The sequence below is a fragment of the Perna viridis genome, chromosome 7, assembly GCF_037379345.1.
Source record: "Perna viridis isolate PV_CMFRI_1.1 ecotype Kerala chromosome 7, ASM3737934v1, whole genome shotgun sequence".
NCBI classification, from domain to species: Eukaryota; Metazoa; Mollusca; class Bivalvia; order Mytilida; family Mytilidae; genus Perna; species Perna viridis.
This window is the reverse complement of record NC_142451.1, coordinates 38,562,177-38,588,201: the sequence shown is the minus strand read 5'-3', so window position 1 is coordinate 38,588,201 and position 26,025 is coordinate 38,562,177. Positions and strand designations below refer to the sequence as shown.

At 34.1% G+C, this 26,025-nt stretch overlaps 2 protein-coding genes across 3 annotated transcripts in view; one reads left to right on the top strand and one right to left on the bottom strand.

Moving 5' to 3' along the window:
- Positions 1-6,900, top strand: part of LOC148612614 (uncharacterized) — a 44,542-nt gene extending 37,642 nt beyond the window's left edge. Inside the window, exons 40-47 of the mRNA XM_088594227.1 lie at positions 185-220; positions 480-524; positions 847-915; positions 1,503-1,656; positions 2,460-2,566; positions 3,571-3,642; positions 4,556-4,759; positions 5,790-6,900. Coding sequence (XP_088450353.1) covers positions 185-220; positions 480-524; positions 847-915; positions 1,503-1,656; positions 2,460-2,566; positions 3,571-3,642; positions 4,556-4,759; positions 5,790-5,945 — 843 coding nt within the window. The 3' untranslated portion in view covers positions 5,946-6,900. The remainder of the gene's footprint in view (positions 1-184; positions 221-479; positions 525-846; positions 916-1,502; positions 1,657-2,459; positions 2,567-3,570; positions 3,643-4,555; positions 4,760-5,789) is intronic.
- A 2,197-nt stretch (positions 6,901-9,097) lies between these two features.
- Positions 9,098-24,992, bottom strand: LOC148612613 (cysteine sulfinic acid decarboxylase-like). Of its 2 annotated transcripts, none has more exons than XM_088594225.1 (15): positions 24,933-24,992; positions 24,097-24,231; positions 20,986-21,119; positions 19,600-19,693; positions 18,518-18,608; positions 17,923-18,029; positions 16,617-16,867; positions 15,813-15,929; positions 15,289-15,353; positions 14,486-14,564; positions 13,653-13,734; positions 12,933-13,050; positions 12,424-12,478; positions 9,921-10,010; positions 9,098-9,378 (listed from the first exon to the last, which is right to left on the bottom strand). In XM_088594225.1, exons 2-15 carry the CDS (start codon positions 24,209-24,211, stop codon positions 9,199-9,201), a joined length of 1,578 nt encoding a protein of 525 aa, XP_088450351.1. In that variant the 5' UTR covers positions 24,212-24,231; positions 24,933-24,992; the 3' UTR covers positions 9,098-9,198. The 2 variants fall into 2 exon arrangements, with proteins under 2 accessions (XP_088450351.1, XP_088450352.1); XM_088594226.1 differs by lacking the exon at positions 24,933-24,992 and adding an exon at positions 24,788-24,915.
- Between the last annotated feature and the right edge of the window lie 1,033 nt (positions 24,993-26,025).

Genomic DNA, 26,025 nt, shown 5'->3' with positions numbered 1-26,025 from the left:
ATTATTTTTGCCACCCCCTATTTCACTATTACATGTTTGGGTGTCTATCAATGTTCCATGAATGCCTTTTTTTGCTTCTAACTGTGTTTCTTGTAAACAATACACATGGTATATAATTTTATACTTTTATTCATCCTGGTGGGTTGTTGTCTCTTTGACATAACCATTCTCGTTATATTTGTAGGGATCAAGAGGACCCCAGGGAGATGATGGATTAACTGTAAGTTGTATATCCAGAATATCAGCAAAACTTATTTGGATGATTATTTTTGAAAATTTGCAGTATGTAAAAATATACATCAACTTCAAGAATAGATGAATGTAAGCTAGGTTAAAAGACTAGTATTCTGTTTCTTGATTTTTTTTTTTTATAATAAAAGCTTCTTTTATGAAGAACTAAAAAGACAAAAAAGAACAAAAAAACAAATAACAAATTTTAAGTATTTAATTATTGACTTTTAAATGGTATCTATTTTTAGGGACCTTCTGGACCCCCAGGACCTCCCGGACCTCCAGGACCACCAGTGAGTAATCTTGTACATACAAAAAAAACTATTGTCTTTTATCTTTGTTTTGTTCCTTGTAGTGTAGACCTTGATATTGAATAGGGAAATTACTCTTACAATACATTCTTCAGCTGTATGGTTCAGTCCTACCAGTGTTAATACCTTATGAAATAAAGTTCATTATAAGCGACAGTTTTAATGATTAAAATATTTCTTTTAAAATGTCACTTTTCCAGAAAAAGACAATGACTTTTTCAGAAGAGGAAATGTCTCCTCATACTTTTAGTACAACCAAATGTTAGTTGTCCTTTCCATCAATTCTGATTCATTATATTTACAGGGATATGCCCCACTCTTGCCAGGACCTGACTGGGTACGATTTCAGAACAAGGGACCTGATCAAGGTTATGTAAGTTTAATGGCTATTGTGTGGTAAGTGTAAAATTCTGGCAATTTTGAAGCAAAAAAAATATACAGAAAATCTTGGCAATTGTTAAGTGGTGCACAAAGTACTATAGCCTGGAGTAAATGTTATGTGGAATTTATTTTTTCATTTTTAGACAGACCAACTTGGAAACTTAAAACATGATCACATTTTTAGAATGCTTGAATGATTTGGTGATAGTTTACTTCCATATTTTGGGGAAAAAAATAACACTGAAAAAAGGTCTTAATTTGGAATTTCGCAAGATGTTTGATCTGTATAGTATTTGTTTTATTTTTAAAAATAATGAATAAGTGTACAATAGCCATGTTTAAAAGTAAAAGCCACTACATACAAATAGAATATAAATAAAACGAAAAAAAAAATCAGGAAGATGAGCCGAAATTTGTATGTAGTTCCTTTTTATATTTTAAACGTGGCTTTGTTCACTTATTCGTTATTCTGATTCACATTTCATTTGAGCCACTTCATGACATATAATTTTATTTTATTTTTATTTGTGAAGTTTTATCTCCACTGACTTTTCTAATTAATTCTTTTTATTGCTGTAGTATGGAGATGAACCAGACAAGACACCAGTTATCAACGATGATCTGTCCAGAATCCAGGAAGCTTTGCACCGCACCAAGAGACCAAGTGGCAAGAAACACAATCCAGGTGTTACCTGCAAAGATCTGCTCTTACAGAACCCTGACTTCGAAGATGGTAAGTCAGCTAGGATTCTATCAGGAATGATTTTCTTCCTCTATTTAGCGTAAGCTTGTCGTAAAAGGGGACTAAATAGTGCTCAGAACCCTAGCCGGGGGCTAGGACACTTTGCCCACAGAGCAACTGGGATGTGTGCCCCAGGTGGTTGAATGGGGTACCCCTGGCGTGTTACATGCCGGGGTTGTCAGGCTATAATACGGAAAACCTGACCGCAAACCATAGTGGTGCACTGTGTTGGGAAAGATGCCATGTTCCTTGCACGTTAAAGAACCCTACTGTGGTATTCTCCCGAGTAGGGACCATAAGGCTCTGCCACAGGAGGCTAAATTGCCCGACCCTACCCACCTCTCCCTATTTCCAGTGGCAATCAAAATTTGTCGACCCCATTGTCCTTGTGTCCCATCCCTTTTTCATTTCATCATCATTTCATGTTTATTTTATCATCAATTTCATGTTCATCGTCTGAATATAGCCGAAATATTGCAGCTCGGACGTTAAACCCCAACAAACAAACAAACAATCTATTTAGCGTATTCCACTTTTTCAAAACCTGATTTTACCATTAAGATTCTTTCTTTTTTATGTATATTTACCTCATTTTTTTTCTGAATTCCCTTTTTTTTTGGCTTTTTTTTTTTGCTGTTCTATGGATGCAATGCCAGTTTCCTTTTTGAAACCATAATTATTGTTCCCTTTTTAAGTCAACAATTTCCAACCTAAACACTGTACTAACTATTGATTGTGGTTTTTTTTTATACCAATCTAGTGAAATTTACATGTATTTCCAAATTTCACTGTAGGTTGGTATTACATTGATCCAAATGGTGGAAGCTTCTATGATGCTGTTGAGGTTTACTGTAGAATGAATATTGATGGAGAGACATGTATCCCAGCTGGCAGAAAATTGGTAAGGCTTTATACATTTGTAAGGGACTTTCTGTGAGACAAAGATAAAACAAGTTTTTGATGTTGTTGACAGAAATAAGAAGTTCCATTAACATATGTAAAACCGAAGCTAAAAACGTTAACATTGTGCATGGGTTTTGAAGTTAGGCAAAAAAAAATAATATGTGTGTTTCCTGCTACACAACCTACCCTATCTTTTGTGCCTACCCTTAACATTTTATGACCATTTTGGCTCAAGCATCATTAAAGTCTAGATTGTTTTCCCATTAACTCAATGTATAATGTTTTTGAATAATAAAATAATTTCCCTACCTACCTACCCTTTTTTCATTGCTGGTAGCAGTAAACAAGACTATTATTATTTTTACCCTTTCTTTAGGCTGAACTTGCTGTATCAAATCAACTGTCTTCTGAGAGTCTTTCTACTTCAAAATATTCTTCATCTTTGAAATGTTTTGAATGACTAAGTAGCCTGTCCTTTCATATGCATAGTTTAAATAAAATTATTGAAAATCTTCAAAGCATTCTTTAAGAATTTTATTTAATTTTCAACTAACTTTGCAATAAATAACAAACTTAGGGGCAGTTTATGCCTCATGGATGGCAAAACAGATTATGATCATGGGTGAATTATCCCCAAGTTGGTTTTTTAAGCATGACTTGGTCGAAATTAAAAGTATTCCTTTTAGGTTAATATCAAATTGATACAAGTCCAAATTAAATCTGACCTTTATTTGGTTTTTGATTATTTTGAATTGATGACTGTTGACCAATCTGTGTTGATAATTCCACAGTAGTTAGTTTATACAAAATAACCTGTGTTGCCAAAAAGGACTCTACCAATCAGAATGCTTATTACAAATTTAAAATACTGGTAATAATTGTTAAATAATGGTGGATGGAAGGCTTTTTGCCAATTTTTTCCTTCTTCTTGATGGCTTTAGTGGGCAATATGAATTACAATCAATTAAAAGCTCTAATATTTTGTTGTTAAATGATTTCCAGTATGCTGAAGACCAATGGACAAAGGTTACCAAATCTCAATGGTTTGCCAAGGAGATCTTAGGTAGTGCCGAGGTAAGCACAAATTATAAACTATTTAAAATAGGATTTTATTTGAATTTGGAATTAATTTGGAATTTGAAAATGAGTACAAATTCAATTTTCAGAACTAATTTTTACTTAGGGGGCTAGTCATGCCTACAAGTGTTAGGTTTGTTGGATAACAAAAGGCAAGGAAAACTTTCCGACCCCTAAGTCATGACGGCATGATTAACCCCTCGTTGTTGGGGTGTAAAATTTTTTTTTTAATTTTCTTAATTCCAAAATTGTTCCAAATTCAAATAAATTTATTGGAAAAATGTATACATTTTTCAGATAATTTTCTACTTTAAAAAAACTTAAAAATATACCATAGAAACATTTCTCATATTACATTACACCAGGCATTGAAACTGAAATGATAAATACAGTTAAGATTTTTTAAACTGCAAATTACAAGAATTTAATGGCAAACAAAACGTAACTGGAAAAACAACATGATAAGTGAACATAATCAAAATCTGGTGAAGTATTTCTGGTCTGAATTAAGGAGATTTCTCTATATGTTTCACTTTTCTTCATGTAGTGCGAGGTAGTTAGCCATCTGGTCTGAATTAAGGAGATTTCTCTATGTGTTTCACTTTTCTTAATGTAGTGGGAGGTAGTTAGCCATCTCGTCTGAATTAAGGAGATTTCTCTATGTGTTTCACTTTTCTTAATGTAGTGGGAGGTAGTTAGCCATCTCGTCTGAATTAAGGAGATTTCTCTATTCTAGATACATGTATTTCATTTTCTTAAAATATTTAGATCAGAGATGTTTAAAATTCTGCTGTTTGTTATGTCTGTATCCAGTTCCCTGCCTTGAATTTCAAATTGTTAATATTACCGTAACCATGGTTACCCTTGCTTATATGTTGGTAAATTTGAATGTTTTTTTTTCTTTTTGCAGTTTGATTACAAGATAGATGATATCCAGTTGAAGATGTTGCAGATGCACAGTACAAAAGCAAGACAGAGGGTAACATACAAATGTATGAACTCTGACCCCACTGGAGCTGTCCTCATGTCCAATGAGTTTGAGTCCCTTGAGACACTTGCTAACAAACAAGAACCTTACTCTGCTGTCAAAGTTGAGGCCTTTGGAAACTGTGATGTAAGTATTTGCAAAATTAATAGAAATAATTATTTCAGCAGCAGAAGAAAGGCCAAGAAACTGGGATGTTACCGTGAAAGTACTGGTCGCATTTATTCTATTTCATGATAATCCATTTTTCATTGGTCAAGGAAATTATGTAGTTTTGTGATAATCATACTTTCAATGAAAACTTGAATTCTTGGCTCAAGTTTATCCAGCAAATATCACAAATTGATTCCCTACAAAATAATTTTCACTGGTATCACAACATATTTGCAACTAAAATGTATAACACTGTGGTTTCTGACTTAATAAGAAACCTTCTGAAATCCCATATACCAGTACATGTTGTGTATTTAAGTAGCACTCCAGCTAGGAAATGCAAAATGTGATTCATGGGTAAAAAGCCTACATATTTTTATTGTTGATATTTTATTGGAAATGTCATAGTAAACAGAAATTAACATTCAGTTTTTCATATAACCTGTGTTCTTAGGAGATAAACATTATATAGAATCTATTGGATTTTCAATGTTGATTATCTTCTAAGAGCAGGCAGATTTGAATGAATGATTACACATTTCAGAGTATCCACTCATAATCAATTTAATTACAAAAATAAAAATATGTAGTCTTGATTCTTACAAAGACAGCTACTTAAATACATTTACCAAACACCTACCTAACTGAACGATAATTTGCACTGTGAAAAACCATCTTGAAACAAATAGGTCTGGGTCACTACCTGTCTTATCAAATTTTTACAGTAAAACCTGTCTAAACCAAACCCTGAATCATATGAATACCTGTCTAAACCAGACAATTTTAAAGTCTTTTTTATCAATGTATTTTGAACGTTGGTTAATCAAACACCTGTATAAACTGACCAAATTATTAAGTTCAATAGGGTTCGGTTTAAAAAGATTTCACTGTATCAAACAGAAATTCTCATAATACAATGGAGGTCAGAGATTCTTGATCCAGATTTAAACCTTTATATTGGTGCAATGATCTAACTTTTCTTAATACTTTTGTTTATTTCTTGCAGAGAACTTCTAATGCCAACAGATGGGGAGAGATGATATTCGACGTCAAATCTGAGAGGTCTGAGTCCCTCCCACTTCTGGATATCAGGCTTAAGGATGTTGGCCAATCTAATCAAGAATTTGCTCTCAGTTTAGGAGAAGTGTGCTTTAACACCTAACTCTTTTAACATTTTGTAACTTTTTATATGAAGATTAGCTTGAAATCATGGCAGTTGAATTTTTGTGGCAACTTGAAATCATGGCAATGCAAAGAAAATCATGGCAAAATATAGGATTTTCTGCCCTGGTACTCTCTTTTATTTTCATGTACTGAACCAGTTTGTTTCTGGTTGCTGGTTATGAATTTGAAGAGGGTACCAGGAATTGTATCAAAATTCATTAATATCATTTGTCAAAGGGACCATCTGATTCAGATATAAATTTTTCTTGAAGACTCTTTTTGGAAATCTTCCATTTACGATAAATCATGGCAAAAAAAGTATGGAAGATTATCAAAAATTGTATTTTTGTAATAATGTGTTAAAAATCATGGCAAATATCGTTATATGTTTTATTTTCTTTTTCTTAACATTCATGGCAACTTGATAAATGATGTGTACTCATATTGCAGAATATTGCAGTATTGAGGGAAATGGTCTCCCTTCTAATTCCGTCCAAATGTGTATGTTAGAGAGAGAGAGGATGTGTATGATAATTTTATACAATATTTTTATACTATTATGAAAATGAAACTCTAGAATGCGATTTTAATGCATGAATTAATTGCTCAGCATATATTTACAGCTCAGTGAATAAACATTTATACATTTTCAATTTTATGCAATTTTTGTACCACCTACTTTGCTCATACTATTCAAAAGGTCAATGAATTGAGGCCGTTCTAATAACTTTACAGTATACCGGTAATGTTTTCACAATATAAGCATATATGTTGGCAGTAGCAACAAAATACGCAAAATGCTTGTTTTTCTCAAATGCAATCTTTATGAACACATATTTCTCACCAAGCAACTTCTAATCATTGTAATGTATCATCTTAAGCAGCATCATTTCATTGTTATCATTTTTATGATAAATATGTCTTATGGAATAAAATTTCAAAAAAGTATAAAATTCTATTTCTGTTATAAATGGTCAAAGGAAAATACCTAACATACAGAATATATGGCTATATCTATACCTATATCTGGGAAACTCCATGGACAAAATAATTTAGGGAATAATGCAAGGGACAATACATTATGAACAAATGACTGAAAAGTACACACATTAAAATGAACAAAGGACTAAAAAGTACACACATTAAAATGAACAAAGGACTAAAAAGTACGCACATTAAAATGAACAACAATCTTAAATGAACTCAGGTATCACTAACCACTTCTAATGTTTCCGTAAGATTACATGTTCAGGACAAATGACACCTTAAAGTTGCATACCATTGCAAAGCTTGGAAAATAAGGCTTTCAAAATCATTACTCTAATGGTATGATGTTCATAGAAATTCTTCACATAATTTACTTGAATAAAAAATACTTAAAATCAACATTTTTACCTTTTCTGCTAACTGACAGCATGGAGGCAAATTATTTTAAAGTACATGTACACATTCTCAGCTTTATTTTTACCACCTTCAATCAGAATACACACACATAATGCACTTACAATGCATAGGTCTAGGTTCAGTGTGTTTTTGGTACTACATAGGGGGGTGGCCGTTTGACCCAGAAATGGTTAGTGAGACCTCAGATGCTTAAGAAGAGTAAAAATTTCTGCTTATTGCTAGATATCTATCATGATCCTAGATGTCAATGACTGATCTCCAATAAGATTTTGCAGGCTGCATACTTGAGATATTTTTAACTTTATGAGGGAAAATTTGTGTTCGTCAGAATGCTCAGAAGTTGGCAGTCCTCCTTGCTACTATACCTTTCTGTCAACTATTTGAAAAGCAATGATAAACTAAAAACCCAGTTTTTCACACACAACTCACCCGTGATTCACGCTTAACCAAATCCTTTGTGAATAGACTGGGTGCACTGCTATGATAATAACATTCTGTTCAACGGTTGTTTGCTTTGGCCCAGCATTGTTACTTATCTATTTATTTAATATGTTTTCCTGATATACCACTTTTAAAATTGCCCAATTAAGTCAGTTCATGCAATCGTTCCAAATGAATTTCAGGTTTTTTACACTACAGTAGTTTATAGGTTGGTAGGAATCCAAATGTTGGTGCTGGGCAGTTTTAAATATTATCATTTTTGCCCATTGTTATAGATACATTATAATCTCTTTATGATCGGTAGAGCAAAAATGTGGGTTGAAATGTCCTTATTCAACGTTGTTAAATTACCACAGGAGGGAATCATCTAACTTTCAACATTAAAGTGGACTAACACTGAACAATAAGCTCCCAAGGGTTGACCCAGGATTTTAAGTAAGGGGAAGCATGAGTAGAATAAAATGCATAGTGAAATTAGGCAAGAATTTTTTTTTTTTTTTTTTTGGGGGGGGGGGTATAAGGGAGGATTTGTAAAAAAATCAAGATTTCATGCAAAATTTTTTTGTGTATGCCAGCATCTTCTGGGATCTATGCCCGGCTTCAACTGGCCCCTCCATGTACGCTAAACTTCAACAAAATGTACTCAACACCCACAAATTAATCATGCATCATTGGTGGTGGATGCAGAATTTCTGGTTAGGAGGTGCAGTAAAACAGCCACTGTTCAAGTTCCTGACTTGGGACAGGTGTATACTGTATAGATACAAATACCATGCATATATGAGATCTTGGCCCTCTCCTTAATTCATGCCCAGGAACATTGTAGAAACATAAATAAAAAAACACCATCATGCATCAAAATGTGTCTGTAGGAAAAGCTGCAGTAACTTTCCAAGTCAACCTGCATGTCCAGGAGCATGGTTAAAGCATAGACAGGAAAACACAACTGTGCACCATTAACAAAAGTTGTAGTATTTTAACAAGTTTATCATGAATGTTATGTCCATTTTAAGAGTAATCAAGGGAACCAAGATTCTAGCAGAAATCAAAAGAATGTAATCCAGAGACAAAGACCAGACAGGAAAAACAGACACACACAACAAAGAACATAAAATAACCAAAATATTATGTACAAAGCAACAAAGTAAATGAGCAACTCTGACTCCACTAAGCTACTTCAAGCAGAGGAGCAACTCTGACTCCACAAATACTTCAAGCAGAGAAGCAAAGAATAGAAAACAACAAGTTTGACAAAGAAATATGCATTGGATACACACAAAAAATAGGACATTCAAACACATAAGGTGATTTTCATTTTTTATTTCCATATTTGCAAGATCTGCTTAAATATTTAGTTCCACAGGAACAGCCAAATAAGTCTATCATAGGCCTATTTCATTTGTTAATTACAAATCTTTCCCTAGCCTTTCAATTTCTTCAACAATAAAGTCCATGTCAGTTTCATCACATAATGGATTTCCTATGATCACCCTGAAGAAATTGACGAGCCCTTTGGTTGACATAGGTTGGTAGCCAATCATCATGGAGCCTTTTAACATCATCCTGGCCTTTATTTTAGGTGCAACCTGGAATAGTGGTCAATAACGAAAGTTAATACAAATGAATCAAAGGAAACAACACAGGCTAATATTTTTCACGTGAAATTCATGTTAATCGAGCTTCACATGAAATTCATGTAAACTTCACAAAATTAATATGATTTTCACATGAAATTGATCATGAATTGTGTGTGAACTATTCACATGAAGGCTCGATTCACCCCAATTTCATGTGAAGTCTGTCACAAAATTTATTTGTTTAGTTTGTGTAAAAATCATGTGAAAAAATTGTGCTTGTGTTATATACTTCCAGTGTTAATACCTACATAAGAAGCAATAATTTGATCAAATTTGAATAAAAAACAACTATACATCATAAGATGGAGTACAAATAAGACCCACATGCTAAACTTCAAAATCCATTCATTGGTTTATTGATCCTCCTTTTCTTTTGTACTTCCCCCTAACCTCCACCAACTAGACCTACATCCCCATCAAGTCCTTCTCATTACTCTACACCCCCTTCTACACTTCGATCTATATTACTCTACATTCAAGGCAGTGTTTACCTTTCCCACTTCTTGCCACCATTCCTCAGTTTCGTCTTTTCCTCTTAATCTTGGTGGGATATACCAAAATGAAATATTGGTACATTGGAACTGAAATAATAGTGAAGATCAATTGGTGGTTAACATAATTTTTTTATCTACAGTGAAACCTGTCTTAACTGAACCCCATTTGGACTTTAAAATGGGTTTGGTTTACCAAGGTTTAATATACACTTAAAGTGATATAAAGGGACTTAAAAAAGTGTCAGGATGTGGGATTATTCAGCATTCAGTTTAGACAGGTTCAAGGATTATTCAGCATTTGGTTTAGACAGGTCTTGAGATTATTCAGCATTCAGTTTAGACATGTTCAAGGATTATTCAGCATTCAGTTTAGACAGGTTTATGGATTATTCAGCATTTGGTTTAGACAGATTTTGAGATTATTCAGCATTCAGTTAAGACAGGTTTTGGGATTATTCAGTATTGGGTTCAGACAGGTTTTGGGATTATTCAGCATTCAGCATAGACAGGTTTTAGGATTATACAGCATTTGGTTTAGACAGGTCTTGAGATTATTCAGCATCCAGTTTAGACAGATTTTAGGATTATTCAGCATTAAATTTAGACAAATTCTGGGATAATTCAGCATTGGGTTTAGACAGGTTTTGGGATTATTCAGCATTTTGTTAAGACAGGTTTTGGGATTATTCAGCATTTGGTTTAGATAGGTTTTAGGATTATTCAGCATTTGGTTTCGATAGGTTTTAGGATTATTCAGCATTCAGTTTAGATAGGTTTTGGGATTATTAAGCATTGGGTTCAGACAAATTCTGGGATTATTCAGCATTTGGTTTAGATAGGTTTTGGGACTATTCAGCCTTTGGTTTAGACAGGTTTTAGGATTATACAGCATTCAGTTTGGACAGGTTTTTGGATTATTCAGCATTGAGTTTAGATAGGTTTTAGGATTATTCAGCATTTGTATTAGACAGGTTTTAGGATTATTCAGCATTCAGTTTACACATGTTTTGGGATTATTCAGCATTCAATTCAGACAGGTTTTGGGATTATTCAGCATTTGGTTTAGACAGGTTTTAGGATTATTCAGCATTCAGTTTAGATAGGTTTCACAGTAATTTCTTGTATCTATTACTAATTATCTTTGATTGGGTTTCAATATCCTCAAGAAAACTGCATAATTGATGCAAAATATCAATTTGTCATCAACCATGTTTTATTTCATCAATAAATAGGATGATTGATCTTTGTTTTCTCACAGCAGTTAATACATAACGAGGTATATTAATCACAAGCAGTATGCCTTCATATATAACCATTACATCTAAAAAGTTCTATTTAGGCAATGATATTTCAGTGACAGATTCAAGACTGCAGAATTTGTAACCCCCACACACTTTTTTGTTGAAAAAATGTGGTTAATTTTGTGCAAAACTGGGACACATAATACAGTCCAAAAACTGCTACATATTTTTATTTTTGTTATTGAGTTTTTTTATGGGTCTATATGATGAAATATATAATGATTCATTCCAATATGTCTATTATTTTGTATTTTGCATTTACAGAACTATCTCCCTTAATTTTGTATTTTATAGTATATTCTATATAATTCGAACAAGGGTTATATGAAAAGCCACATATTAATTTCTGTTTACTATAACATTTTAAGCAAAATATCAAAAACAAAATATGTAGGTTTTTCAACCATTAATCACATTTGTCATGATTCTAGCTGGAGAGACACTTATAGTCTGACACTCAAGGGGTGCAGGAGGTGGCACCACCCCTCTTTCTTATTGAAAAATTTGTCATTTTTATGTGTAAAATTGACAAAAAATGATAAATAATGTCCTAGCACCCCTCTTTTTCTGAAGAACCCTGGCTGGCACCCCTCCTTTTTAGAGTGTCTGGCTCCACCCCTGAACCCCTTTTATGAATTTCTGATTCTATCCAGTGTCTATGGAAAAACGGATAAATCATGAAAAGCCAAAATCTATTCCTCATGCTGTATATTTATAGCCTTAGGGAGCAACCATTTGTTTTATTGCATGCCATGAAATATCCCCAAACATTTCTGGTCTGCCCCCTACAGACACTAAATATCTTTGGAAACACGATAGTACAGATCAGGACATTATTTATTTTCTCAGCAGGGTGCAACCTTTTGTTTTATTGCATGCCAAGAAATATCCCCAAACATTTCTGGTCTGCCCCCTACAGACACTAATTATCTTTGGAAACAAGATAGTACAGATCAGGTCATTATTTATTTTCTCAGCAGGGTCTCAAGTTTTATTCTGGAGCCACTTGTCTTGACATTGGGTGGGGGGGTGGCTTAAGGTCAAATTTGAAAAAAAGGCAAGACCATGTTGAATGATTTAAAAATCAAGTTCAAGGATGAACAATTGGGTAAAATAAAAAAGACAAGATGTCAAAGTAAGCCCACCATAAAAATCAAATGGTTGCTCCCTTATTGGTGATGGTATACATTTAAACTTACCTCAGGAAGCACTAAACGGAAACCTTCTGTTGACCTCAGTTTTTCTGTCAAATAGCTAAAATGCGTATTATTTCTGTGTTTTATGCACCGTAGATAAATATGAATAAGGGGAGCTTGGAACAACCCCACTCCACACACACACACACTATTACTACTACTACTACTACTGCTTCAATTTATTTTTTTCTCATACTTTCTGCAAATATTCATTTCTAAATGTCTTTTAAATAGGCCTTCATGGAGGTAATCACTCAATAATCTATTTTTTGCTAAAATATTTGTCTTTTTTAAATCAGCATTTGACTTTAAAGTAATCAAATAATCATGAAATATTTGGACTAGTAATCAAATAATCATTTAAACAACGAAGTATTAACTTTATCAAAAAGTCCATCAGGGGGCTCTTTAATAACTGATTCTTTATTCTTTCCATACAAAGAGTGTTTCATTGCATACTTAACCGTAATTTTACTCTATATTTTAAAAAGAACAATATAATATCCACTAACCTAGCATTTTCAAAAGCTTTCTCTACTTTAGCAGCCATCCCCTTATCTCCACGTCCCTTCCACATTAGCCATAACTTAAGAACATCATTCCTACGTCCACATTGTACGGTTCTGTCCCCTACAAAAAAAATTTAAAAAAAACTTTAATGCAAAATCTATGCATTCATGATTACTGGAAAAACTAGCTTTAAAAAAAATCACCTAAATCAAACCTCAAACAATTTAGAAAATGACACTTTAATACAGATAGAAAGATCCTAACTTTGTGGAAAACTCATTTCCCAAGACAGGATTTCGAATAAGAAAGTTGAAGTGGACTCCAAACCATACCTTAAGAGGTGAGAAAAAACTGAGGTTCTGATTCATTTTACGACCATAAATATAATTATTATAGTTTGTAGATGTGTCCATTTTATGTAACAAAATTGGTCATTTACTACTTTCAATGTATCATTCGATAATAGTCGTGTTCCTTTACTCTATATTGCCATATTTTCGTTCTGGAATAACTTTCAAGAAACACATGGACGACGCTATATATGCATTAGGCTACCAATTAAATGTCCTCTTCAGCATGCAACCTGTAAGTGTGTGCAGAAAAATGAAAAACTTCTTTTCTTGTCCAACTATCTTCAAAATACATTAATTTTATTGGTATAGTGGACTTTGTTCACACGCAAACACACACACACATACACACACACATATATATATATATACCTATATCAAATGACGTATCGTAGAGTTTGTCAGGTTGGAATAGATACTCTGCTCTGTATGCACAACTTGCTTCTAATACTCCCTGAAATATGATTTTATTTACAATTATAACAACTTCACTTGGCGCACAAAACGCCACCCCCTTTTTGGAAAGAAAATCGGAAGTATAATTCAAGTAAACAAAGGCAATATCAACGCAACACCCGTTATCCCATTTTTAGACGGTAACGTGTGACCGCACGGACAATAGTATATCAAAAATACCGACGTATGTGTATTGTAAGTTTGAGGAATGAAGGCATTTTTTCTTGCTCTATTAAAATTTTCAACAGCAGAAGCTAGACATCTATCTACAACAAGGCGGGTCAAGTCCTTTTCAGGGTACCCATGGTGAATTTTAATTGATTGTAAATTGACTAGTCAGAAAGATACTTTTTTTTATAATTTAAATCCCTTTTACCTCCTTGGATCAATCGGAATATTAATGAAGCATGATTAGTTTCTTGTAAAACATATTCAATATCGCTCTTGGCACTTTAGCTGTTAGCCACTCCTTGTACTTCTTCAAACTTTCTGGTATCCATATATTTAGCAGTCCCCGGATAGAAAAAGCATCGCTAGTGTTTAATGACCATATTTAATATGCTTTGACCATTTTAAAGAATCTTATCTATAAAATGAACAAAACATTGCCCTTGCCTGTGCTCCCCGCTCCCATTTGTCTTTGACAGGGAAAAGGTTTTGTAATAGAATGTAAATATTCATTAATTTTCAAACATAATTTTAACTTCTCCTTGTCTAAACCCTGAATAGCATTGAATATATTTTCTAACCTTTTCTTTCACAACGAAAGCTGAACATTGGATTCCTGCGCCAGTCATTTTATGTAAATTCCACGCAACAGAGTCTGATCTGTTAAAAAGGTATTTTTTTTAAAACGTAAGATAAAAAAAAACTATTGCGTACATTTATTGTATAATAAGTCATTTCAATCGATAATGATTTTAGGGTTTTTTGAAAAAAATACATCCCACATCTGTAATATCTAAAATTCTACTACTACTAAGGGATTTTTTAACGTCCTTGTCTACCCTGTCGGGTCTCGCACGTGATAAATGTTATAAAGCATCAGATTACAAGACCAAAATTAGGCAGTTCTACAATACTGTGGAGTGCTGGCTCTACGCTGCATGCATCGCCTACCCAACAGTTAGTACAAAAGGGTCTAATACATAAGGTTACATACATTTTTTCGCAATAATAAAAACATCGCTAATGTTTCTAAATCTACATAAGTTAAATTATTACAACACGATTTCGATGGTCTCGCGTATTCTTATTGACCATGCAGACTGACAAAAGCAGGTAAGTAAAAAAATGCAGTGAACAGTTCATTTTCTTCCATGGTTATAAGCTAGTCAGGGTCTGAAAGTAGCAAGGAAATGCATATGTCTATAAAACTTGGCTTGAGACATAGTGATTATTTTGTTTCGAGTGATATGGTAATGCTCGAAAACGACCATTTTTAAAAATCAAAAGCAATTTCTTTTCTACGAATGTTTCATCATGCTCAGGCTATCATGAATTAATTTCTACAATATATTAATGTTTCGAAGCGATAAACCTCTAGCAGTACCTTTCAATTCCTTTCGTAAGATGTTTTAATTTGTCCGACAACATGACTCCACCTCCCCAGGCAGCCTAAAATGTAAGGACGATGAAAATAATTCAAAAACCGAAGCCGTTCGGATTGTATGCTTCTTATGCTCAACTTTTTTTTTAGTATTCGGCAACAGAGCTTTTTATGACGCAGTCGCTATAGTTTCACTTTTTACCTTTTGACCTTAAAGACGCTCTTCCATGGAAACACAAGTCACCTGATCGCAATTCTGTTTCCCGATTGGCTAAATACTGATAATTTAGAGGCTTTCGAAAAAAAAACTATCGAAAATTACGATCCAGTCCTGATTTGTGATAAGAATATCTGATACGTAGGCAGTGAAAGCTAATGGTGTATTAAAAAAGGCATCATAAGACTAGTTTCATTCAAGAATCACTTTTATAGAGCAGAAAGGTGTGAAAGTGACCAGACTGTGAAGAACATTTTCGGTTTAACCCCACCGATCGAACCAGATATATACCCTATCACAACGAACTTACATCTACATGCATCCAGACTCCATGTCGTTGACAAATATCAGCTACAGCCTCGAGATTATCATAAGACCCCAACACGGTGGTACCACATGTAGCCATAAACATCACAGGTACTATTTTCTATATGAATGTATTTAAAATTTTGTTTTGTTTTGTTTTGTTTTGTTTTGTTTGTTTTTGTTTTTTGTTTTGTTTTGTTTTTGTCATTTTGTTTGTGTCTTATTGTTCGGTAATGTTTTTAATTTCAGTTTTAGAGAAGAAATACACCAAAAGTATATAAGGTGAAGAACCACCGGGGATCAAATTTTCAATAATTTTGTGGATACGGAAACAGTCTTACAGTTATAAAATACGTCTCGTTGACATTTAGTTAACGCCATTTTTAAATGAGCCGAATGCAGAGTTTCAACCAGTTTCATGTTGAGAACTAAAGAAAAAAAACACAGATCCGATGTGCAATGTCGATCCCACTAGAAAATTGAACTTCTCCGGGGATTGACATTGCCCATCGTTCCCCAAATTAAAGAGCCGATGCACAGTTGACATTAAAGGAAAAGCAAGACTACTAGTAATGTTTTCGGGAACCATTGTTTTATTAGTTTTTTTTAAGGCGGTCACAAATGTACACGAAAATATACTGTTGTGATTAGCTACTGTATAAAGTCTACGTTAATATCATATCTGTATATTAATAGCGGCACTTGTTTTCCCACGATTTTGTTCTCCCGCTCACAAAATATCGAAATAAAATCCTCGCAAAAATGCCATACCAGTTAGCGGAATTTTAAAATTCTGTCTCATACTTACTTTTTGTTTGCATTCTTGGATCTTATTTTCGAGATCCTCGGGAATTACGCTGCCACGATCATCAGTTTTGACTTTAACAACATGTTCAGTACCGAAACCCAAGAAGTTAGCTCCCTTTGATATTGAATAATGAGCATCTTCTGAAGTTATCACTGCCATAGGAGTGGCATTAAACAGACCTTTCTCCTTTATCGAGGGATCTTTCTTCATCTTGGCCATGTGTATTGCCATGATATTACAAAATGAACCTCCTATAAATTTAATTAATATTTCAAGGTAGATTTCAGCAATATTGGTTTAACATACTTATAGGCTCTTGTGTAGAGTGCTATTTGAGAGATGGATGGGCAAAGACAAATCAGCTGTAATAATGACGGGATTTTCTAGCGGGATTTTCTTTGCCTATCAACTTCAAAATATCTTGAGCATGTGGTTTATATTGAATTATGACTTTTAATGCTCCGTTTCTGAAAATTATTCTAATATACTAAATTAGCTTAAAACAAAGATTGCTTCTAAAATTGCCTCTTAAGGAGAAAAATTACATTTTAGGAGGATTTGTGACCGCTTTTGTACGGAGCTAACTGGTGACTTCTTTTCACGGAGGAAATTTGGTAACATTTTCTTTTCTAAAATGCATATGGCAAATCTTTTTTTATGGTAACCAATCGCTACTTTATCTAGGAAGGTATTATTATGTGACTACCTTTCTGGTTAGGTTATTGGGTACTTTTTCATGAAGACTAGATAATTATCCTCTTTTTAAGTATAGGCACTTGAATGGTAATTACTACTTTTCTTGGAAGAAACAGCTGGCATGCTCATGACATGACATGTTCGCGGTATAACTGAGCTGTTCAAACGCTAAAGAACCAAGTTTTCAGAACTCCCTATTTTCAGGTTCAGCTACCAATCATTTCTTCAAGAGGTAGACATAAGGTAAGGAACACAGCTCTTGCAAATCATTGGAACGTTTGTATTCAGCATTTTACATCAATCTCATGTAAGCATCAAAGTAATTTGAACTAATTACATTCTGTTTCAAATGAAAGCTTGAAAGGCTTTAGTGAAATTGAATACTGATATAAGCATATAACTGATTTCAAGAGCAATGTCCCTTACCTTAGATCTACCTCCTTAAATTAAATCATGTACCTGTTTACATGTTGGAATGGAAAATTGATAATTTTCATTTGCTCATGAACACTTTTGAAATCAACTGTCCCTGTACATGTATATGTTAAGCACTATATGCAAATTTTATGACTTATACAATTCAAATACATACACAAAATGAAATACGAACCTGGACAGAATATACCTTCACCATCCGGATATCCAATGATGGAAGATAACTTTTTAAACATGTAGGTTTCTAAGGTTACTATTGCTGGGGATACTTCATATGTGTGACTGAAATAGATTTTTACAATAACATACATTTTGTATGTGTGACTGAAATAGGTTTGTACAATAACATATGTGTGACTGAAATAGGTTTTTACAATAACATACATTTTGTATGTGTGACTGAAATAGGTTTGTACAATAGCTGTATTTTTTTTATGGAGATTGTGTAAGCTGGTTTTTTTTAAGGTTTTTTGTTATTATCAAAGTTGTTTGTATGTTTCTTTCTTTATCTAGTTGGGGGACGGGTTACTGTTTATTGTTTGTAAGCTTTAAATCTACAACGCCATAATGAAGTTAATTACAGAGAGTCGGTCTTCACTCTTGGGATATTAAAGTAATTCTTGTTTTTTTTCCCCAAATACTAGTACTTTAAACAGGCAAAATATCATCCCGCAATAAGATCAAAATCAATATTCAAGTGATTTTACACACAACAAAATATGCTTCCAAACCAAAACTTGTGTAAAGTATGCGCTCCTAAATAAACTTACACATTGCAGTTAAGGACTTCTGTTAACCAAGCACCAAACAAACTGTAAGGATCTATAGCGGAGTACAATTGATTGAAGAAACGAGGATGACCTGAAGTGAATGAGGTCTATGAATTTAAGTGCGCCTGTCTTAAGACATATTGTGAATTTCCGGATTATCTCCTTATTAAAATTAAAACTCGAATGTCGAATTTTTTTTTTAATCAAACTGCAATAAGACCTTGACATTTCTCCAAATGCAAGCTATAGACTAAATTTTGTTCTCTTTTCAACATTATGGCAAGGGTTAACAACAGGGTTCGCTGTCCCATAAGTCTGTACACTAGAAAATGTCTGCAATGCACACTAAACTGATACCCGTCCTCACCCACTCGATAACACGCACCTGACCTCCAAACTGATTTGATTTAAAATCTAAAATTGGAGCTGCACAAGTCGAATATCTAAAAAGATACTCTGTAAAACATTTATCAAATTCCATACAGAGGTGTAAAGTAGGAACCGAATAAGAGATGGTACCCCTCAGTGTAATGGAAGGAAGTACAGACGGAAGGTGGCATTTAGAGGAATATTCCAATTGCCCACTCCGCCTCGTCCACCTCATTAACTACTCAATACAATTGTATACTCTACTCCTACAGCGGAAGAGGTTAGATTGGCAAGTCAGAAAATACGATAGCTTGGTGAATCGTTTGATTCTCTACGTATTATTATTTGAAATTTAATAAACAATATTAATAGATAGCAGTGTTTTATCGAATATTCCCAGTGTAATATATTTCGATAATTCACTTTCTCCCGCTACAACGTCACAACTTGGATATCAATTCGCCAATCACAGAATTAAAATTCACGTTGAAAATATCGATACATTATGAAGAAAATCTATATAATAAATAGGATAATCAATTGGTTATCGTGAATAACCAAAATATGATCACTCGTGCCAAGAACACTTGAGGATTTAAATCGTGCGCGGAACAAGTTCCGCATACGCGTTAAATCTAGGCGTCTTTCGGCATTCGTGATATTTTGGTTATTTACTCTTTCCAGTAACTGTCCTATTTTAAGACCGTGTGTACCTGAAACAACACTACTGTCAATGACCTTCTTCCCAAGCTCCAGTAGTTTGTCATGTGACACTGGCTCACTGTCAACATCTAAATCTAGAAATTTCTGAAAAATATGTTGTGTAACGGAGTATTGTCGAGAAATCCAATTCTCGTTAAAAAGAGGGTGGGGCTAAATACAAAAAATCGTAACCGAAGACAATCAGTTATGAAACGTGCAAGTTCCTCTTTATCTAATATATAACAGAGAAAATCTTAACATCCCTTGTAACGCCACTACTAATTGCTGTGAATGAGCAAATGTTAGTAGATTTGCTATCAGAGCGATATACATGTACATGGAACCAATAAACTTTTCCGTATATTCTTTAGTAAAAGAGAGGGACTTGTATCAAGTCTAACTTGCTCCCAGTAAAGCCCGAACGCTACATGTTAATACTGATTGGGCAACATATTTGATAATGCGTAGGTGTTCAGACTCTTGCATTCGGCTGATTGGAGCCTCCCGATATTTCATGAAAAATTCAATAATCTCTTGCTTTAATGCCAGTGTCAAAGTATGAAATTCAGCCGCATTCGTGGAAGTTTTTCCCGTCTTATTTGAATTTTCAGGTTAAATTCGCATTAAATTACTTAAATAAAAAAAAACTCGGTAAATAGTCTGTTTCGCGAAACTTGAGAGGGAAAACTCCCGCTCAAGAATTCCCAAAGGCTAAAACCTATGGATTATGAAAGAAAGTCCATGTTAGTGAATTTTCATTCTATAACCCTCCCCCCTTTTTACCAAAAAAAAACTCTTAAAAAGGCAGGCATATCCCGCCTTATTTGAATTATCAGCTTCAAATCGCAAAAAATTACTTCAATTCTTGATAAAACATGTCACAAAAACAAACGAAACTCGGCAAATATCTCGCTTTGCGAAAATTAAGAGGTGGAGATATCTCACGCTTTAGAAATTTCGAAAATTAACACCTGATGATTATGCAAGAAAGTCCCCGTGTGTATATCATAATTTATAGTACCCCTTTAAAAAATTGAAATTAACCCTTCAAACCCTCAAAAAGGGTGGTATGGATATTTTTTAAAGTGTAAAACGTACCGGGAGACACCTTTTTCCCATAATACTGGTAACTTAGCAACTGACTGAAGCCTTCCAAAAACACTTCAACTTACTTGTACTCGTAATTTAAGGCATCAACCAGTTAATTCTCTTCTCCAAATTAAGGACAAAATCTATGCAGCAATGGACAGAAAAAAAAATTCAATAGCTCCCAATTTTTTAATAATTTTGATTTTCAAATAAAATATTAACTCTGGGTGCTGCTGGAAAAAAGTTCTCTAACAACAAAAAACGCCCCCCCCCTCTTTTTAGGAGGAAATTGCAGCATGTCATCTAACCTGTAGATCTGTAGGTTGTCTGAAGTTGATGACCTTAGTGTCTGGGTGTGCTTGTGGCGTTAAGGCGACATCTTGGATAAGTTTGCTGAAATCTTGTACAAATTGATGGATCTCTGGGTCAGCATAACAATGCTCTGAAATATGATTATACCGTAGAAGGGATGGCAACGAATACCCGAGCACAATTTTAGTATCAGTTTTTGTAAGAATAATGCAAATTTTGTAAAATGTGATACATCTAAAAAAAAAAAAAAGGCTGATTTTTTTTTTATTTTTGTGATTAAGTTGCCTTATAGGTCCATATGATGCAATGTATAATTATTCATCCCAATTAGTCTGCTCTAAGGATCCGGAAAATATCAACACAGAAAATCCAATAGTTTCTGTTGTATTTTAGTGTCATTTACAGATATCTCCATTAATTTTGAATTCTACAGTACATTCTATATGATTTTTATCGCCTATGAACAAGTGTTACATGAAAAGCCACATGTTACATTCTGTTTACTATGACATTTTAAACTAAATATCAAAAATAAAAATATGTACCTTTCCAACCATGAATCACATTTTGCATGATTCTTAGCTGGAGTACTACTTAATATCTTACTATTAATAACTTTAAACCAGTTCACGCAACGATTGGTGCATGACGTTTTTTGTAAAGGTTTCACTTAAATGACTTAAACTTCACATACGTCTTCTGTCATACCAGTAATTAAACGAGAGGCGGATCCAGAAAAATATATTAAGGGATGGAGGGTTGGGGTTCCAAGCTATAGTTTGCCCACTTTTCAAAATTTTTTGCACAAAATAATCGAAATTTTTCAACAAAAAGGGGTTGCATTTCCCGAAATCATCCCCTGCATCCGTCACTGGTTAAATCTTTTATTAAAATGAATGTAGATGTGGGATGCAGGGTGTTGCACTCCCATTTTTATTTAAAATAATTGACAATTGACAAAAAAAAATGGCTCATAATCTCCTAGCACCCCCTCTTTCCGAAGAACCCCGGCTAGTACATCTCCTTTTCAAAGTGTCTGGATCCGACCCTGGTTCTAGACATGGCGTGTCTATAGAAGACTGCAATGAAATATTCATGTACGCAATGTCAATGCTCTCCAGTTTGTGCCCAACCGTAGAGTTTGAGATATCGGCTGATGTATTGTGTAATTGTGTTGTGTGATGTGTTTGAAGAAAACAATCCATTGCGTTGCTTTACACTAATCATATAATAATACCCGTTATGTAAGGTATCTGATACTGTGACAAAAATGTGCCTACCTTTATCATTGAAGTTCATTGTGACCTTATCTATTCACATGCATGGTGTGCGTTATGAAATTAGCATATTAGATTTAACAGATGACATTTCTCTACTATTATCGATTGTAGAATAAGGGTAACATCTACTCTTTCTTGTAAAACTCCAGTTGTACTTTGATATTAAGAGTTAAAAAGCCAGGGATGGATCCAAAGATTTAGGAAACGGGTGTCAAATAAGGCTCCAGAAAAAATGGGGTGCTAAGATATCATTCGCTCATTTTGCCCAGTTTTTACTCGGAATTGACAAATTGTATACAATTAAATGTAACGGCCTTAGATCTTGGGCCATTCAAATGCAATTTCTAGGTGCTGATATAATTTTTATACGATCGCATTTTTTTTCGGACGTTTTATGGTATCGCCCTGTCGGCGTCGTTGGGGTCGTCTTTGGTGTCCGTTAACTTTAGTTTATTTGCGAAAACTTGAGTAAAACGTATCCAATCTTTTTGAAATTTAACACATTGTTCTTGAGTACATGGTGGAGGACCCTATAGTTTTTGGAGGTTTTTGCCGCACCTCTTTTGGAAATAAGGGACTAAAAGGGGGAATTATGTGTTATCATTAGAATTTATAGAAAAGGCCCATTGTCGATTTTTATGATCAGGATGTTAAATTGTTCGTTTTGAAATTTTGTTTTGGTTTTTTACAGAGTAGGCTGTACCCGTTTTGGACTTAAAGGGGTACAAAATTAGACCACGCCCTAAAAATAAACTTTTTTAAAATTTCTATTCCGATTTCGATATTTTTTCTTTTTGTATTGGAATAGAATAATAATAAAAATCCCTGTCTTTTTCAATCAAATTTCAGATATCGCCCACGAATTTCGAGTTATATAATGGATCAAAGGGGCCACACCCCAAAAAATCAACTTTTCAATTTTTGTCCGATATCGAATTTTGTATCGGATTTCTTATTATTAAAAACCCCTGTCTACGTTTTTCAATCAGATTTCAGATATGTCTCACCGTTTTCAAGTAAAGAGGGGGTCAAGGGTGCCACACCAAAAAAAAACAAAACAAAAAAAAAACGACTGTTTTATTTTTGGTCCGATTTTGAAAATTTTCAAATGATTGTGTCCAAACCTGTGTTGTGTCCATTATGAACTACAAGTCCATATGCTTAAGTGTGTCATAAACTAATTTGTCTCCACATTTGCCCCATCTATTCGGGTTCGATCACTGCAGTCGTAACATGCTGCGCTCCGCAAAACTCTTTATTCCTTAAATGTCAATGGAAGGAAGGAACCTTTTATTTGTTTGTACTAAACTGTTTCAAATTATCTCAGGTACTATTCGCTTTTGCAACGCGTCAAATGCCGAGGGAGGTCTCTTGTTTTCATCTGATTAATTATCGATTATACGAAAATGAATGGGTATTAGTGGCTACACATATCAATATTAGAGAATACCTGACCAGCGAATCGATGGTCTTTTTTCGAGCTGTCTCCGGGCAATATATAATTAACGGAACAACCATTCATGTTTATGGGGGAGAGTGCAAGGATCAGATATTCTATCCTGCCTTTTTAATTTTGAGAAAATATTGGTCCCGCGTTCTTTCTGCGCATAGCGCCGATTTTTTTTTAATATAAACAAATTATAAGGACATTTATAGATCCTGCCTTTTTTTCTTATGAACTGCCCTGCCTTTTATTTCTTAAAAATGTCAATCCGTCATTTTTTTCAAATTTGATCCTAGCCCCCCACCCCAAAAAAAAAAAAATTCAAATGGTAGCATGCATTCAAATCTCCGCGTAATGCGGACACACTGTTTCTGATGACCTACCTTGTTTTAATGTCTTGTTGGATGACTCTGTGGCCATAGTTCTATGTTTATAAGTGGAGGTAACTCTCAAAGGGGAAACTAGTCTGGTTAAACTTCGCGTTACAGCTAGTGACATGCCACATAAAGGTTCGAAATCTAGAACAAAAACTTACACATTTAAAAACATACGATGTCTGTTCGTTAAAAAATAAGGAATGTTGGTATACTTTAACTGGTCCTTCAAGTTTAAAGTAACAAAGCAAATACGCATGTTTAACCGCTAGTAAATTTGCTGCCATACTATTTTGAAAAGTTGGGGTCCAGAAAAAGGGGGTTACAGGATTTTATTTGCTAACTTTAGCCCCAATTTTGCACAAATTAACATTTTTTTTGCTCAAAGGGGGGTGGATGGATTCAATCCCTTGCACGGACCCTGTATCTGTTACTGCTCGTAAGCATTGTTGGGTTGGGATATTTTGTATTTTGCTAGAGTTCTAAACCTAGAGAAGTTCACTGAATGCATCGGTATATTTTAATCATAAAGCATTCTTCTAGTTTTTGTATAAATAGAAGGTGTTTGATTTGAAGATTATATAACCGATATATGAACGAAACATCCTCGATCAAAGCAAGGTACTGCAGCAGTTATTGAGGCGTGTATTTATGCATGTGTGCAATCACGTTGTCCTAAAAATAGTTCAGTTAGTCTTACCACCTCAAATGCAGACGAGAAAAGACAAACGTAACATATTCCAAGCATAGATTTCTAGACATGATAATGATTTTTATAACGGTATGATTCTCAAATTGCATTGGCTTCAAAATATAACCATATACTTTTAATTCACTAATCCTACCTTCTAAATATTCCGAGGTCAGTCGTTATCACCCATATTTACACAAATAAGGATATGTTCAAGTGGGGGATATATATGTAACATTTTTTGCGGGATATTTGAAAAGAGTAATGATACAATGTGAGTGTCATTTTAGATGCCAGTGGCGGATCCTAGGGAGGGAGTGGGGGTGGGGGGTTCCGAGAGTTGACTTCTTTTAGGAAAATTTACTTATTTCGTCAAAATTTGGGCATTGATGGCAAATATATACTAGCCTAAGACCTTCATTTTTCTTGACCTGCCCTTTCTATATTCCTGGATCCGCCCTTGCATGAATGCGATTAAACTATGTCTTTAGTAAGCACCTGAAACGAAGGCATACACTTGTTGGCATACCAGAAGTGTCAAATGAGGGCATAAGAGTAGGTACACTTAGAAGTGTTTTTGGTCCCCTGCTGGGTGAATCTCTAAACATGGCAATAAAACGTTACCAGTCTGCATTTTACACTACCATATTTAAAATTTTGTAGCTAGTTCCGGTTGAGTAATGACAATTTGAATGTATTAGAAAACTCAAGTTGGTAGGGAACATTTTTGATACTTGCGCCAATGCAGACCCATCAGGATTTCCGATGAAAAAAAGGACAAAAAGTGCTCCAGAACATCAAGATATTACGTGGGTCAACATAGGCGCAGACATTTGTATTTCATATGGAATGTATAATTTACTCCCTGTTTTTGTTAAATTCAAGTAAACTGGCTATTTTGACCTATGATTGTGATCAAAATGTGCAGTGCAGATAAGTTTAAATTTAAGATTACATTCTTTTGATTACCGCTATAATCTTAGTTCCCTTGATTACGCTTTTAAATATAGGCAATTAAAATTTAATAGTTCAGCAAGTAAAAGCTTGCTGTGACTCAATCATCACGAAATTAAGGGACCAATTTCATCCGTAAATATACCTAAACCTTTATGAGCAACACACAAAAAAAATTACAAAAGATGAAGAACAAGCCATATATATAACCCAAAGAATAACGATACAAAACATACACACATGAACCAGGGTTTGCACGAACCATTACATAAACCGTTGGCGAACTACCAATT